The sequence below is a fragment of the Engystomops pustulosus genome, chromosome 9, assembly GCF_040894005.1.
Source record: "Engystomops pustulosus chromosome 9, aEngPut4.maternal, whole genome shotgun sequence".
NCBI lineage: Eukaryota > Metazoa > Chordata > Amphibia > Anura > Leptodactylidae > Engystomops > Engystomops pustulosus.
The window spans coordinates 90774547-90793253 of NC_092419.1; the positions used below are offsets into that span (position 1 = coordinate 90774547).

General features: G+C 42.0%; 1 protein-coding gene across 2 annotated transcripts in view; it reads left to right on the forward strand.

Moving 5' to 3' along the window:
* Positions 1 to 680: 680 nt before the first annotated feature.
* Positions 681 to 18707, forward strand: part of CRB2 (crumbs cell polarity complex component 2) — a 71125-nt gene continuing 53098 nt past the window's right edge. For both annotated transcript variants that reach the window (XM_072125547.1, XM_072125546.1), the window contains exon 1: positions 681 to 940. In XM_072125547.1, coding sequence (XP_071981648.1) covers positions 868 to 940 — 73 coding nt within the window. In that variant the 5' untranslated portion in view covers positions 681 to 867. The remainder of the gene's footprint in view (positions 941 to 18707) is intronic.

Here is an 18707-nt window from a genome sequence, read left to right on the forward strand (position 1 = left end):
AAAATATTTACCTTTTAACATTTTGATTTGGATTAAACAAGCATCTATATTTATTTTTTTAATGTTGTAAATGCAACTTTCATATTGTATTAAAAATGCTTAACTAAGTGATGAAAACATCACGGACGTATGAAAACAGCTGTATCCATGCCGTTTCTTTACGGGTTGCATACGGCCACATTCATTTCAATGGACAATACGCCCAACCATTTATATTTCCGTTTTTTCACACCATACCGTACCATATACTAGCCGTATAAAAATATAGAGCATGTCCTATGTTCTCCCGTTTTTCAGTTCTGTATGTCCTAGAAGTCTATGGGGACGTATAAAATACTGGTTACATACGTGCTGTATACGGATAAAAAACGTCACGTATATACCGGCTCATGCGGCCCGTAAATATGGGACTGGAGAAATCATACGGTCGTGTGAATGTAGCCTAAACCTGTATAAACATGCATACATATGGCAGTATGACTAGTGCCTAGTAATATGATGGGGGGGAAATCTATATAACAATATATATTGATACACTGTATCTATATGTTAACCCTAAATTAGCTTTAGTAGGTGAAATCTTGGTGAGTGCACTTGATGATGCGAAGCCTCTTCTCATTTTGTGTAACTCCTCTTAAGCCCCTTCCGGGAGATCCAGCCCACTATTTAGGAGCATCCAGTCTCAGAGAGTCGGGCATCAGTGTCTCTGTCCACAGCAAGTAGTGCTAGTCCCAAACTTCAGCTCAGTCTGTCCAAGCCTCCAGCAGGCAACACCCTGACCCCAGCAGAGGCGAGGCGGCTTCTTTACCTCCACTCTTCCATGTTTCAGGATTTTTCTCCTTCCAGACCGCAAATCTACTACTTAGCATGGAGTTGAGGAGAGTTAATCTAAGATTACAGACGACCTGTACCCTGCTGCTCCTCTCTATGTGTGCACATGGTAAGCCTGCATCCTTCCTACATACATTTGTATCCACATGAGAAACAAGTATTCTTTATAGAATGCAGATGAATTAATGTCACTTTTTTACTTATTTAGCATCCTCGTTACTAATCTGACTACAACTACTTTCCTTCTATTGTAGCGATATTAGTTTCCTCTCTTGCCTCTATATAGTTCTTGCACATGTCTATGTATAGACGCTTCTTGCACGCCATTGTCTTCCCTGTGAAGCTCTTGTGATGGAGGCAGTGGATATTCTTTTGTTACCAGTAACCTTGGTAACTTGTTGAGCATGTGAAGTATCCAGCAGCCGGCCAGGACTCCTTAGTCTCCACACACAAAAGCAAAGTTCTCACTATGTGACTGCTACTTGCCCCTTCCCCTATACAGATCCATGCCGAAAGTGCAGCATCTAGTCCCATTCATTCCTTTTCAGAATGCAGGGAGCATCTTTTTAGTATTGGAAGCCTGTTACATTGTATACACTGTAATACTCCAAAGGCAGGTCACCCTAGGTCACCATTTCTAACAATGGTCGTCATTCTTGACTGTGTAGGACTGCGTTTTTTGATATAATGAACTTTTACTATGCAGAGGGATTCTTTTTTTAATTGAATTTTTATTGTTGAGAGCTAGAATCTTGTATATACAATTGTGTACATGCTTACACATCAGCGGCATATATTGTATATTCATGCTACACTACTGGTTTTCTATGTGGGCAAACTGAGACTATAAATCCCAGGTTACAGAAGGTACCCTGCAAAAAATTCTCTGGTCATCTCTTATGTCAGGTGCACATATAGTAAACGGTAAATAATTTTAGGGCTGTAAAGTAGTCCAAGCCGCTGATTAAGTCTGGCTGCACACAAACCCATTTGGCGTGTGGATGGACCAATTTCATGTTCTGAGCATCATACACAGGATAGAAGTCCTTACATCATATGATACAAGTACACCCTGTCAGCTGGCTGAGCTGCAGCACTGCTACTGTAAGAACTGTTATAGTAGCTGACAGGGAGTCCTTGCATCATATTTCTGTGCAATGTGTTCAGTCTTAACCTTCTCTTAGTTTACAAACCTTAATTCTTCGTGCCCACAAACGTGCCAGATATTACCTATGACAACAGACATTTTTGCCTGTTTTTCAAGGCTGATTTTCATCCACTTTTTTCAAGGATCCTTCTAAACTATAGTCTAAGTGATCAGTGAAAAAAAGAGTACCATCCATTCTAAAAACAACTTCATTTTTCATTTTTGTGTGCGTTGTTGTGTAACGGGTGATGGCCATGTTTTGTTCTGTTTTTGGTATATTATCAAATAAAAAAGCCAAGGTCCTGCTAGTGATGGATATGGAGCATGAGGGACACAAGTAGATCCTGATGGACCTTAATTGACTATTATGGGGGTCCTTCAGATGTTCATTGTGCGTGCAGGATTTTTTGTTTGTGGTTTTTGATCAAATGTGCAATGGAGGACGTCTGACTCTGATGTGAATGTAGCCCAACACTTCTCTTCCAAAATAGCTATTGCCACACACCACCAAATCTCTGAGGAGGAGGCATCCTGAAAAAGACCTAGATAAAAAGAGGGATTTTTTTTTAGTGTATTTGGGGAACTTTTGGCTTCATTATATCCCTAGCCTAGATATTGCTGATCTTTCCTTTGGTTGCCAATATCTGAACAACAGGGTCTCCTAAACATTCAGCTATTCAGAGTGATTCACAGAGATTAGCTGAAGTAACACATCATGGCCATTGCACAAGGAACGATACCCACTGTGACCCAGGATCCAGAATACAGACGGTCCCCTACTTAAGGACACCCGACTTACAGACAACCCATAGTTACAGACAGACCCCTCTGACCTCTGGTGAAGCTTTCTGAATGCTTTACTATATTTCTAGATTGCAATAATCAGCTGTAATGTGTCTGTAATGAAGCTTTATTGATAATCCTTGGTCCCATTACAGCAAAAAATGTTTAAACTCCAATTATCACTGGGATTTGTCTGGATCTACAATTATAAAATATACAGTTTCGACTTGCATACAAATTCAACTTAAGAACAAACCTCCGGACCCTATCTTGTACGTAACCCGGGGACTGCCTGTACACTGCAGTTATCACATGCCGTTTACCCAGCAAAATTGTCAATGCAGACTCATTGTCATGAGGCAATAGCTCAACATTTCGTTTTTTTCTCAAATAACATTAAAATGACAAAATAGAAACCCATTTCTTCTAGAAACGGCACCACTTTAGTTCATAGACATGTAATACCACACACAACCTATGTACAGGAGTGGTGCTGTTTCCAAGACTTTCCAATCTTAACCCTGCTTAATAATAATAATTCATAATTCCTTTATTTATATAGCGCACACAGATTCCACAGGGCTGCACAGAGATTGCCAAATCAGTCAGGTTTGCAACACAGTTTTTGGCCTTTGGAGGATTACCGGCATACCCTTACAACGAAAGGCTAGGACGTATTTCACTGCCAACGTTCAGAGTATGTCCCCTAGTGATGCCATCACTGTGGACCTACCTGTGCGTTTGCTCAGCAGAAGCTGGGGGTGGGTGCCATATGTTGCTTCCATCCTCAATAGCTTATTATGGCATCTGCTGGGTGTATATGATGCTCAGTTGGAGGAAGCAAGAAGGAGGTACCTAGCTTGCTGCATCTTTCCATCCTGTTTTGCTCACGGTATGCAACACCTACTGAGCAGATGGAGGCATAAAGGCTACCTATGGATATACGCAACTTACACCGGAGCTTCCCTGGTTTATACACTGAGCATTTTGGGGAAAATACTCCATGTGAATGTAGCCTGAAAGGGGTTCTCTAGTCAAAGGAAGTTAGGAGGGCCCCACTTACTGATCGGTAGCAGTCTTGGTGATGGGACCCCCACAGATCACAGGAATGAGGGTCATTTGTACCCCTATTGTAGCTTGAGATGAGTAGAGCAGCCACTCCTGCATGTGCTGGCTGCTCTATTCATCTCTATGGTCTCGGCTATATCCATTGGCACCATAGAGATGAATGGAGCAGCTGGCGTGCAGGACTCCGATCATCTCGGGCGCAACAGGGGAACCACGTACCCCCCATTCTCCAGACCGTCAACAGATCAGCAATTAATAGAGAACCCCTATAACTGTAAATCTTATGTACAGTGTATATATACACCTATTTGGATAAGTTTTTTTTCAGTATGCCCTATTCCTGTTTAATAATTCCTTAGTTTGCATTGGGGCATGTAATGGCATAGTGTCTGTTCTTTACCCTCTGACATTCAGCTTTGCTTTGGTTCTCTACTACAAGGAATTAGATGTTGAACTGGTCATGCTTTTTCATTTAGCCCCTGCAATGCAAGAGTCAGAATACACAAAATTCAGTGGAGCAAGTGTAATCCGTCTAAGCAGGCACCGACCATACAGGGAGTAAGTGAAGAAATACACTTCATTTCATAAATAGATGATAACCCGGTGGGTTCACATGACACTTCTGGCCATCCTCCAAGCCAACATCCCATATATCTGCAATTGTAGAGATGTGTATCCATATTGCATTGTTTCTGCTGAGAACTGGTTACTTAAGGACTAAGGTTAGATTCACACTCGTGTTTTCCATATGCTCAGCTTATGCGTCAGGTGTTACCATTGGCTAATACAGGAAGCGGTGGCATAGTTTTTATCCATGTCTGTGTGGTATATGACATATCCTGTGCAAAACTCACAATGAAAAACCTGCACCCTCCCCGAGTGATGTATACGCACAGTGGAGGCCATTAAACTCGGGGCAGATGCAACAGTACTGCATATCGGCACTGCCTCCGCTGAGCATATACACTGCTCAGCTGGAGGCAGGTCCCCAGTGATGTCACTGTAAATATAAGGAAAATTACAATACTTGGGAAGCACCCCAAAAATTAGCCTAATAGGCAATGTCCAGTGATGCATCTTTGATTTTTTTTTTTTTTTTTTTTTTAAATGATGCATCATAAATTGGCTAAAAAAAAAATAGCTTTACGGTGGTATTGCAATAAAAAAATAAAATAAAATCTAAGATTTCATATGACAAAAACACTGCTGGGATAATGCAAAATTGGTCCTATTTTTATTTTTTACAAATTTTGGGGTTGTTTTTATACTGTAGTTTTTCTGCAGCCACTTTCAGCTTTTAACTTTTGTATTGCTGCAGTAGAGGTCCAAATGTTGGAACCCCTGTTGATAATGAAAGGTACACTCCGAGTGTTGGTGTGATGGAGAATGAATGGAGTGAACACACTACCTGCCATTCAGACAGAGGAACATCACCCCCCCCCCCCCGAAATAATCATTATTATTGTGGGTTCTATTGGTAGGACCCCCCCCCCCCCCACCAACCCTATAGAGACTACCTCTTAAATAAATCACCTTGTATTAAGGGTAATGGCTGTGTACATGATTTTTCCAGCATATCTCAGCATTGGCTCCACTCTACAGATTTACAGACCTCTCGCTGTGATCCTCCACAATCTTTATGTGATACTGTAGTTTGTATAATATTCAGTGTCATTATTTACTTTTTATTACTAGCAAAATTAGATAACAATACACTATTACGTATATTAAAAAATCCACATAGACATTGGACAGCTGCTTTTTAGTTCCCTGTTGTCTCCTTTACCATCCCAAATACATAACATCATCATTTGGTTGTTTAAAGAGCACAGTGTCCTTATGTATAGATATCTACACATCCGCAGCATCACACCTAAAGAAGGGAAAATGGCACTTACTAAATTCAGAGTAAATTGAGATTTACCCAGATTAGTGTCTGTCTCTCTGCTTCAGTCTAATCCTGTTAGCATGGCCACATCACAGATACTTAACCCCACAATGGCTGTAAAGACATTCCTTACCTTTAGATCATTTCTCAAGAGTCTTTAAAGAAATCTCATAGATGCAAGGTTGATCTATGCTGTGCTTACATTATTGGTGGGTAGCCCTGAGCTATATCATGTATACTTTGTCAGTCTATACACTGTTTGCAAGCATTTCTTGTAACCATTGTAACTGAGGTTTTGCTCCTTTCCTGACAAGCAGGGCAAAAAACTTTTTTCTATTTGCTGCCAGAGAATCTGTCTTTATTCTGCTCCTTCTTCTTTGTCCTGCAGTGAGCAGTATATCGGAAGTGCTCTACACGGCATAAAGATAAGATATGCCAGCTAAATATTAACTCTCCCCATATACAGAGAATATTTCACTTGATGGTTTCCCTCTTTTTGTTTAAAACTTTTTAGTAAGTTGTCCATCAAATAACTTAAATGCACCACTTGTTATCACTTTCTAAAGAACATTGTACATGCGGTTCCCTACTTAAGAACACCCGACTTACAGACAACCCCTAGTTACAAACGGACTTCTGGATGTTGGTAATTTACTGTAATTTATCCTTGGACTACACAGTTATGAAGTATGCCTGTAATGAAGCTTTATTATTAATCCTGGTTCTTATGACAACCCAACATTTTTAAAATCCAATTGTCACAGAGATCTAAAATTTTTTTTTTGGGGGTTCCAATTATAAAATATACAGTTCCTACTTGCATACAAATTCAACTTAAGAACAAACCCTGCAGAACCTATCATGTACGTAACCGAGGGACTGCCTGGACAAATACACAAAGACCTGGTAATGCCACAGTGAATAACTCAAGTCTTATCACGTTTATGTAAGTGAATGACTTATCACACAGTATTCCCGATCTGAACTGATGTGTATCATCAATGGTTTGCTCAGTAACATAACAATCGGCATTTACTCCACTGTCAGCAGAGCATTCATTGACAGACGGCAACTTTGTTGCTGTTTTAAGTATGTCAAGGCCATGTAGCCCTTGTGATTCTCATTACGAATACTGTATGTGGCTGACGTGTCCATATCAACCATGACCGCAGAAAACTGTTGTGTAATATAAAGTTATATAAAAAAACGAATCTGTTTTAAGAAAAGTACAGAAAGCTGCTGTTTTATCAAATCCACTTTGCTTTCTGAAACTTCTTTGTCCTCATTCACACCTGCATTTGGACCAACTTCCATCACTAAAACAATAATAACAAAAGTCTAACAGATCTGTTAAAGGGGTTGTCACAAGTATTTAAGTTTCCAGAGGATAAGGGATAACTATTTATTGCAAAGGTGTCAAACACAAGACCCGTTGGCCAAATCGGGCTCACGGCCTTGTGTTATTGGACCTAGTCCTGAGAGCAGCATAGGGGCAGTCACCTTTCCACCGTACCACTGAAGCAGCGCAGTCTTTTTCTCTAATCGCGTATACAACGGCTCTGGAGTCAGTAGACGTGATGATGTCAGCACATCATGTAAGCCAGCTTCAGAGCCATCAGGTACAGCCACTACACACGACTACCACTGCTTTAGGGGGACAGGGGAAAGGTGAGTAAAAAATCCACCACATCGGTGGTAGGGCAGGGGCTTCTATGGGTGGCACTCTGGTAGGCAGCAATAGGGGGGCATTCTGACTACTAGTTGCTGTGGGGGTAAATACTTGCCATGTCAGGGTCTAAGATAATTTAACAATATTTTCAGCTTTGTGGTTGCCTTCAAGTGGCTGATTGTAATGGTCATGCTGTATACATGTAACTACTAGACGGCTCAAGTAGATACATTTATACAGTAATAAAATTACATTCTGCCCCTTTAAGGCAACCACAAGGCCGATGTGGCTCCCGGAGAAAATTAGTTTGACAACCCTGGTCTACTGGGACCTCCACTGACCACAAGTGGGATCCTGTTCTCACTGATGGAGCAGCAGGAGGAGCATGTGTCCTGACACTCAATTCTCAGTAAATTGGTGCTGTGGGATATAGCTGAGTGCTGTGCTATATCCTCCATTCCCATACATCTTAAAGGGGTTTTAGAGGAATGAGCATAATTTGTATTCAAATGGATCATTAAAAAGGAATTAAAATGCTACTGGCCCTTTAATCAGTCCATTGATTTTGTCCCTGTGGAGGAGAGACGGGACAGTAGATGGCCGCTGGTCACATGTCTACATTACATGTCCTGCACCGGCCTGGTCAGGTCATGTGATTATCACTACGTTGTGGGGAGTCATCATCTCAGTGAGGTGATGTGCAGTGACTGCAGTTACACACATCATTACTATGTCAAGAGAGCAGGGCAGTCTGTTAGATCATCACTGGGGGAAAAGCATAACAGGGAGAGGGGTTACTGAGAAGTGAGAGATCATGGGAGTTGTAGATGGTGGCCATCTTGGAGATAACTCCTCCTATTTTAGAAAACCCATAAAATTTTGTGAACCATATAAGAAAAGTATTTAACCTCCATTTTGTGATCAATGACATTTGAGTTCTGTTCATTTATTTATAGCATTATTTCTTCAATTGCATGTTATTAAAAAGAATCTACCTGTGTGAAGATAATTTCCCATAGATGAAGCCATGTTGTCCCTTAGAAACAAAATCGTAGACCTTGGATATGACCACCACCGCACTCTTCCAGCAGTGGCCAGGCATGCACTATTGAGTCCTGCCTGACCACCTGGATTCTGTGTTGATTAGCACAGGACAGCTGTATCTTCCAGCCATTTCATATACAATCTCTCCAGCAGAGGTGGTCGTATCCAAGGACAAGAATCTCTTTTCTAAGAACAACATGGCTACATTTATTAGAATTTATCTGAACACGGGTACATTTTTTTAAAAATACCATCCAATTGAAGAAATGTTTACATATATAGCAGATAAATCAAATTATATGTGAATACCCCTTAAAATACTTAGTTTAACCCCTTCAAGATGTCCAATTGATATCTATTTTTTTTTTTATTTTTATCTAAGAAGCCTTTTCTTAATGGCTTCCATTAGAGCACCACTTCCATGAGAGCTTCTATTATTTGAGCGAAATTACACTGCAGCACTATTTTTTTTTTCGTCTCGTATAACGGAAATGGTGCAAACACACTAAAGGAAGCCATTAAAAGTCTACTGAAATCTATTGCCATTTTAAAAGATACTTCTGTTATTATCATTTTAGTGCCCGAAAATAATAGTTAGGGTCTAACGGCAGGTGTGAACTGGGCCTTACTCTGACAAATGATCCTTCAGTTAAAAATTATTCCTCTCAACCCCTCCTTATAGAAGCAAATAGGGCAGAGTATGCATGTCTTCTCATTGGTATGAGGGTAATAAGCAGCGGGCAATCTTCTCTGGTGGTGACTTATTGCCCGTGAGAACAAAGGATTATGCACGTTTGGAAACAAGTCACCAAGACCTGAATAAGAGGGCTCATCCAGTATTACCCAGCGTTGGACATTTTACATTCATCCATCAAAAACTTTGTTCACAACGTATTATTACTATTTCACTCATTTTCTATATCTGCTTGCTGTCAGAAGATTCCTGCTTGTATCCAGGCACTTCTGAGGTGCTCCGCTACAACGTCAGATGATGTCCGGGAGGCCGTAGACCCTTTATTCATTTCCTATCTGTTCAGCAGTAATGGAACGTCATTTGTTCTGTGGCATCTTGCCATCCCCGTGCCACCTCCCTGCACCCGACAATCCTGTGCACATTCACACAAACACCTGTATAACTTCTACAGTCAGCAAGTGGTAGGCATCATTGTGTGGTGTCACAAAGCAGTGGGAGGCTCAGATAAGAAACTGATGAGGTGTCGGAGACTGATGTGACATTCCAGCAGGGGGGCACCGTGCCTGTGACTCAGGGGGAGCAGAATTCTCTGATTAATAACCTGGCAGCCTGCTTCACCATATTGTCCCACAATTCAACTTCAGCCTCACTTTATAACTAACTTTAGATTGATCTATCCTCCCAGGGACATTTATCAGTATCCGCATTCCCTACACTCATCTGGATAACCCTAGCACTCGCTTAATTTATGAGGATGCCCAAATCTTGTAATAAATTAGGTGCATGGCTCCAGCAACTTTTTTGAGTGATTATTAAAATAGTTGTAGATAACGATCATCATGTAGCGTATGATGATAAATGGGCAGAGGCCAATGGCCTCGCAATAATTTATTTTTTTAGGACTCCCTGTTGAGGTTTGAAAATTGTTGGCCATATCCTTTAACTACCTAATATCGTCTTATTAGCAATACAATGGGGCACATTTACTATGGGTCCGCACACCACATTTCCGTCGGGTCTCCCGACTATTTCCGATTTGCGCCGAATGAGTTTTTGGCGCAATCACGGCGACTTTCACGTGACACAAACCGGGAGGCGTGGCTGTCGGACAACCCGACTGATTCGGACTAAGCGTGGGATTTACAATTCAAATTGTGTCGCAAGACATGCACTTACATACACCGGGAAGAAGAAGGTGAACTCCGACGGACCTCGGCACAGAAGCGACACAGGCAGGATATCGGGCGACTATCTTGGTGAATCGTGCCGGACTTCATCCTCGTCGGACAGTCTGGATCGGGGATCGCGTTAGGACCGGGTAAGTAAATGTGCCCCAATATCTCAGTTAGAGCCAAGAAGCCAAATGAAATGTTGAAACCCCTATAGTTCTCTCCATAGAAGCAGCAGATGATCCCTACTTTCTCCTCCAGATATTTCCAGTATACTTGAAGGAAATACATTACAGTTCATGTATTTTCAGTTTTTTTTCCGGTATTAACACCCCGGATGAAGCTTCACAAGAGAAAAACAGCTGAGTGTCCTTGTATCCGCTATCTGCAGAGTGTTGTATAGTCACAATGTAAGACAAACATTCCTTTCAGTGATGTGTTACATGCTCCATTGGCACTGTGTGGGGTAGACAGACTTGTTGACCTAAGGATTCAGTGTTCACTGGAGTGCAGATTTACAGAGGTCTAGGGGTGAAATCACCAGTCCACTCAAAGCCAGACTCTGTATCTAGTAGTACATAGTTGATAAGGTTGAAAAAAAGACCAGAGGATAGAGACAGATTGTCCTATGTTTAGGTAAAAATCCCTTCTGAAATATGAAAATTGCAATAATCCCTGGACCAACTTTTTGGGAACTAAACAAGAGTGTTACTACAACTTTTTCTTGAATATATGTAAAACTTGTATTCCCCTCATAGTTCCATGTAGACATCTATGGTCATTTGGATATATATCTATATATTTATATGTCTATGTCATATCAATCAAGGGAATACGCCATATTGATTAATGATAATGACCTTTCTTGCCATTCTAACATATCTGAGGAGGCCATACATATCTTTTGGTGGGACTGACTGACCCTCTAATATTTTATTGGGTTGTCCCACCTCTCCCACTGTGGAGGGGAAAAGAAGGATTGTGCCTCTTGGATCAGGCATGTTGAGGTAAATTTTTTTCTCTTCCTGTTAAGATCCCTGCCATGTTTGACTAAGCCAAGTCTTCTTTTCCTATTGCAAATAATGGAATTTAGTCCAACCAATTTTCTTATCTTCACCATTGGGATTCAAGCAGACCAAAAATGTAGACCAAAGCCCATGGACTGCCATCGCTTCTAGCTGTATGTTATAGTAACCAGTAATTGCCTTTGGGTGCCAGGGCATTCTTTTTCTTCCGTCATCAGCCATGCGTAATCCATGAGTGTTACATGTGTCTGCATAGATTTAGTTGGTATTTGCTGTGTATGAATGTAGAATCTGTGTCTGGAGATTCAGACGGCTTCTTTCTTAAGTTCTCAGAAGGTGTTTTCATCCAGCCTTAGTCAACTGATAACCTCAGCCCCCAATTTCTTGGCCTGGAATGTTAAGTGAAGCTTTGGGTCCTGTTATCAGTGGAGCTGTCTCAGAAGAACGTTATGTTGCAGGTACATCTCATGCATGGTTAATGTATACTTTGACATGTCCATGCACCCGATACATAGGACCTTCAATGACTCAGTTCCTAACTGTGCAAAAATAGCTCTATCTACCATAAGTTATATTTTAAAGTTTTTTTGTTTTTTTTTTTTTTTTCTGTGAAAAACTATTTTTTTCTAATTTGGTAATTCCACATTTTGGAAATATTGAGGATCATGCAACAAAGATGTATACAATTATACACATCTTTCTATACTATCTACATCTTTTCCACATACAATTTATCTTGCATAATAAAGGTTTGGGGGATTGTGTTATTTCTTTGTGAACTATGGTGAAAGAAGTTCGAAATGTTATTCTCTTCTCAAAATGGTTGTCCAAAACCTGCATCGATCAGGCCCATTTTTCAGGATGGGTCATCCAATATCAGGTTGGTGGGGGTTCACCACTTGACAGTGCATCTGATTTCAGTTAGTGTTTAGATACAGAGACCAGAGCAATTGGTGGGTGGTGTGTTGAAAACAGTTGGATATGGATGTCTAAATTTTGGGCCACTCTTTAGAATTGTGTATCAGATCTAATCCCAACCCTCATAGGGCTGGGGGGTTCTTTACACATACAAAAAGATTGGGCATGTTGAGATTGAGCATCCTGGCATCAGGAGGCTTTATACATATTACATAGTCCGCTGGTTCTTCATAAATTGGCCATTTTTGTCTGGTATTAAACAGATGTAAGACCAAAGTTGTGCACTGTAGTGTGTTGGAGCTGCACCATCTCCTGATGGGACTGGATTGGTCTCAGGAATTAGGAAAACAGTACAGAAATTACAAAATTGAGGTGTTGCTCAGACTGGTGTATACAGGCGGTCCCCTACTTAAGGACACCTGACTTACAGATGACCCCTAGTTGCAGACGGACCTTTCTTCCCACTGTGACATCTGGTGAAGCTCTCTGAATGCTTCCCAGACTGCAATGATCAGCTGTAAGGTGTCTGTAATGAAGCTTTATTGCTAATCCTTGGTCCAATTACAGCAAAAAAATTTTCAACTCCAATTGTCACTGGGGCAAAAAAAAAATTGTGTCTGGAGCTACCATTATAAAATATACAGTTTCGACTTACATACAAATTCAACTTAAGAACAAACATATGGAACCTATCTTGTATGTATCCCGGGGACTGCCTGTATAACAATAAGTGTTTATTAGTAAGGTTGGTGGACTACATTCTCTGGGAACGCTCCATTCACTTCATCAGGTCCAAAAGCACAGGATGCTGGGGAGGTGATGCCGAGAATAGCCTAGGCTGGGTATATCCAAGGGTATGGTAGATTTGGCTCAAGCAAGCTTGGACTAGACAAATCACTACATGTTTTCACTAACCAAATTACATATGAATGTGGTATAAAACCCCTTAAAATATTACTTTCCTAGACATGGGAATGCAAAGGTACAGTCAAGCTTCACTTTATAAACTGCTTGGTCATAAACCCTTTAAGTGGGAGGGAAATAATGGACTGTGACAGCAGATAAGGTCGGCCTAGTTCACCTCACAATCCCTTTTCACTCTCCACGTAAGTTGTCGACCTGATTTGACTTGACCTATTACTTGACTAAAATGCTCAATGACATTTGAACTGTTCTTTATGTTCCTTTTTAATAGCCAAAAAAATTGTTCATTCAAAAAGTGTCTTGAATTGACAACGCCATGTTATGACATCACTTTCTTCTTCTTTTGTAACTTCTGGCAAACTTTCATGATGCCGATCAGAGCTTTGACCTTTGTTTGGATCATTAATACTGTCCAGTTCGGAATTAAGTACTTTGCCTAGTTTACCCATAATTGTACAGATTCCTAAATACGGTAGATGATTTATATGTTTTTTTTTTTTTTTTGTTTACTCTTTCTAATCCTGTTCCCTGAGAAAATGTACAGAGGGTAAGATATGGGTACAAGCATCTCCAGGAAGGGGTCAAAACCTCTACAAATCATTGTAGCCTTTTTTGAAGCTCGGATCATAAGGGTACACTGAACAGGACAGGTCCTTTTAAGTTCAGCATCGTGTTTCATTGTGAAGTTTATGTCCAGGGATATGGATTACCAGATTTCATTCTCACCTCTTATAGCAGGGGTCAGGAACCTTTTTGGCTGAGAGAGCCATGAACCCCACACATTTTAAAATGTTATTCCGTAAGAGCCATACCACATGCACATGCCCCCAAGCAGATAGCTAGTCCAAGTGTCACGGGTGCCCCTGCGATCTACGTCTCTGGTCGTAGGCACACTTGTGCCCCTCTCCATGGCGGGGCCCCTTTCTGAGCTCACTCACCTCGCCACTTTCCGTGCCGGCCGGCCAGTGCGCACACCGGCACTCAGAGATTAAAAGGGCCAGCGCACCACTGATTGGCGCTTCCCACTTCCCTGTTTCCTATAAAGACCGGCGGCTCGCAGCATTCCCCACTAGATCTTAGTGCTTCATGCCTATGATGGAGCTTTCCCCATTTTTCCTTCCCAAGTGTTGACCTCCCGTTGTGACCCCGGACCTGTTCCTCATCCTGCTCCTTCGCTGCCAGCCCTAACCTCTTGCTCCATCCCTGACCTCGCATCATTGCCGCCTGCCTTGACTGTCTGTCTGCTCTTGACCATGAAACTGCCTAGTGATCCTGTACCTCGACCTTGGCTGCCACCATGGACAAGTCACGCCTGTGGAACAACCTGGTGGCACCACGCTGCAGCAAGACCATCCTACTTTGCGGCGGGCTCTGGTGAAGACTGGGGGCCACATAGATTCCGGTCCCAGGTGTCTGCTTACATCATTGTCCACGGTGGTCCAGGGGGTTCACTACTCCAAATCCTGACACCCACCACATGCCTCCTAGTAGATATTTAGTCACAGCAAAGTCACAGTCACTTTCCAGCACTCCCTGCAGCCAGCTCCTCATTGCTCCCATGGGGCCTGGGTCGTACAAAGTACGTAGGCAGCGGTAACATCGCGCTACCTGTGTCCAGTGATCAGTCTAACAGACACACAGCAGCCATCACTATTTATTATAGATCTGTCTGAGAGCCAGATGCAGCCAACAAAAGAGCCATATCTGGCTCCCGAGCCATAGGTTCCCTACCCCTGTCTTATAGGATGTCAGTCTAACTGACCTATTTCGGGCATATGTGTGTCTTAAACAACCACAATGACAAGACATCATTTTTTTTGAAGCATCTAGAACGCATGCCATGTTTATTCATAGTGCAGCGCCTAAAATAATCCACTACAAAAAATGTAAGTTTGCCCCTTCCAAAATGTTGTTCAATAAATTTATCAATCAGTCTAACACTTAAAATAAATTTCGACCGCACAATAAACATGAAGATGCACAGAATTAGTTTGGTGGAGCACGTTTCCACCACTCGTAGTTGATCATTGTATTGTGTTTTCTATTAGTTTTGCTTTACTTGAAAAGAGCAAACGGACCCAACATAGTTCAAACTCTGCAAAGTGCTACTACTACATTTTGAAATTCTTTAAAAACCAATGGAAGCCAGAGTTTGGATTCCATGGCCAATAATTTTAGAATTCTTGGAGAACCTTTAAAAACTCACATTGTTAAAAAGAACCCTGCTACAGCTCCATTAACATTCATTTAAAAAATGGAAAATCCTTAGGGGGCTTTAAAGGTGGTCGTTATCGCTACATTCACACCATGTTTAATATATATATACCAGGAAAGCTCCAGACATATACACTGCACACATTCATGTAATAATAATTCTTTATTTATATAGCGGCACATAGCATGTCAAATTTGTCCCTGTCCCCATGGGGCTCACAATCTAATCACCCTGACAGTATGCTTTTTTTGGAGTGTGGGAGGAAACCCACAAGAACATACAAGCTCTTTGCAGATGTTGACCTGGGTGGGATTCGAACCCAGGACCCCAGCGCTGCAAGGCAGAAGTGCTACCCACTCACTGTGTCGCCCTAATACTGGTTGTTCACTTTTCCTCCCACTTCACTTTCAACGGGGACTTACAGGACGGTGTATCCCACTTTGAGCATAGAGTGGGATAAATCTTAGCCCTCCATTGTACGGACATGTCAGGAATTCGGCTGAAGTGTCCTTACAACGGGGTAAAAACGTGGTGTGAACCCAGCCTTTAATTTTCTACAGTGTTTGTATGAAAGAAAATAAATACAAGCAAGGTCTAATACATGGAAAGGGACGAGGCTGCAGAGATGAGCTACTGGGAAATACAGATTACAAGACACCCAATGACCAGAGCCTGTTATATTCCTAATTTGCACATTCTGCATCGTGTATCGCTTTACCCCCTTTCTGCAGGTTACCTAGCTCTTTGCTTCCAGTAACATTTCATAAAAATGGGTGGTTGAGAACAGCTGTTACACTGTGCAGGAGCACTCCCCTACCCTCCTTAACCCCCCCCCCCACTGTGTGTTCCTACTCCTTCCTCTGCTGCAGTGAGATTACATTAAGCACAGGGAGTTTGTGTAACAGCCTGTAAATCCTGGTGTCTGGATCTAGGAGTAAGTGTCCCTGGTGTATCATTCTTGATTTATTATCGTAGATTTCCTTTTAAAGGAGATCTGTGTAACCATACCATTTTGTATATAGTTAGTAGTGACAGGCCTGTGAAAATTGTAGTTCTAATCCAAATTTGCAGCTCTTAAAATGGCTATAGGTGGGTCTATCAGCCTGAAGAGCTTCCTGCTCTCTATACTGTGCTGCTCGACAGCCCCTCCTCTCTGCTGGGATTAATGGCTGTATCACAATTTTGGCGGTTACCTACAGCAGTCACTCAGAGCAGAGGGGAGGGGCACTGGAACAGTTTATTACAAAAAGCCAAAAGCTCTTCATATATGGTTACATAGCTCTATGCAGCCTATAATGGCCTGCAATGGCCCCTGTTATCTGGCTGCACAATTTGCAGCCAAATCATTGCAGTCATTGAGGACTATGGCATTTACCATATCGCGACCAAGCCAGACAGCCGCTTTAAATCATAAGACATGTCTGGGCCGGCGCAACAGCAACTCTTTTAATGGAGAGGGGAGGAGTCACTTTTCCGCCCAGCTCTGCGCTCACCTGGGATCCAGTCCTGGCGAGCACACAGCTGTGTGGATGTAGCCTAAGGGGGATTTAGGTTAGATATTTTGCAGTCAGAATTAAATTTGTAATTTTTTTTACTGTTCTCAGCAATACATGATTAAAGGGAACCTGTCATCAGGAGCTCTTTTTTTGGCTCCCCCGTGTCCTCATAGAGAATAGTGTATACATTCCTAAAGAGGTTTTATAGTAAAACTGTCTTTCTGTATGCGGAGTTGTGTCCCTAGTCCCCTGGGAGTGGCCAGTGAGGAGCATCCCCCTCCCCCACCCTCAGGAAACTGCTCCCTCATACCTAGATTTCAAATTGAAAAAAACGCCCAGGTCTCCCCCCGCCCCCCCTTCCAGGACGTCATGCATGTCTGCCCCACTCCTCACAGGCCACTCCAATGGGACACGGGACACTGCTCTGCATACATAAGTTAGATCAAAGTTAACAATTATCTTTTTTTCCAAAAAAGACCATTTTTACTATAAAAACTTTTTGGCAATGTGGACATTATTCTCTATGGGCACATAGGGGAGTCAGAAAATGGGCTCCTGATGACAGGTTCCCTTTAAACTCCTCTGTTAACGGTTATGAAATCTGAATAAGGGGACATGTTACATGTGGTGTAGAAAATGGAAACCACATTCATCCAAGGAGCTGAAGTCGCCAATAAGGATAACATGAGCAACAAGTGAGACGGAGGGTGAATCTCTCCCCATTACAATTGTCACCTTGTCAATGGCAAAGGAATGTCATTCTACCTCTCGATTTGCATTATCTCAGCCGTGTCACCAGGAGGCTGCCCATTGACTGGGGTCACTTGTTAGACGCATAATGGGAGTAAATTCCCATAAACTCTAGGCATTGTCTTGGAGCAGAGCCTCGGTGCCCTCTCGGCACTAATTGCTTCTACATTCCCAGAGCAGCTTCTCATAGCAAAGCCTTCAATTGGCAAACTGCTAAAGACCAGGACCTTTCATATTTCATGTTATTAGTGCAGCATGACCCTCATTTAGCAGCTGTTTGCTTCCTTTTTCTCTGCACTATTGGATTATCACTGTTCACTTTCTAGCATTTTAAAGGCAACAAATTCCACGTAACATGAAAAGCTATAAGTAAGTAAGGATTTGTTACATTTCTTGGATCCTTGTAAACTTTATAAAATTGGTTTGTTTTCAGAAAACTGGTGTGAGGGGTTGGGAAAACACTGAGGCTGCATTCTCACATTTTGGTTGGATTGCATTTCTATACGGCGATATTGCATATATGTTTCCATTGGCGCGGTAACAAGCACCCAGTGTTTTGCATTGTTAATATGCAAAATACCAGGTACTCATTACCGATTTGAATGCATTTCAATGGATCGGTATATGCGATCGGGCCGAACCCCACATAGTTTGAACCCAAATATGTAAATATGCCATCGAGTTAGCACATGTTTTTAACATACTAACGTTGTGTTAGCGCATGATTTTTATAAAGCAATGTTGACGGCAATGTGATCAGGCAAATCTCCTCTTCTCGGCTGCTCTGATGCGTTTCAAAATGTATGCGTTAATGTATACAAAACGCAAAGTGCTAATGCAGCCTAAGGAAAAATAAATCTGCCCTAGGAGTGATCTGTGGAAAAAACGGTTCTGACTACCACATGTTTTACTTCTTAGCGCAGTGATGGCTAACCTATGACACGCGTGTCAGTGCTGACACGCATAGCCATTTTCACTGACACGCGGCTGCCTGAGAGTTAAGTTTCATCCTACATGACCAGGTGCAGTAGCCGGGAGGCTGAGAGATTGCACTGAGCTTCCAGCACTCCTCCTCCTCCCCGGACC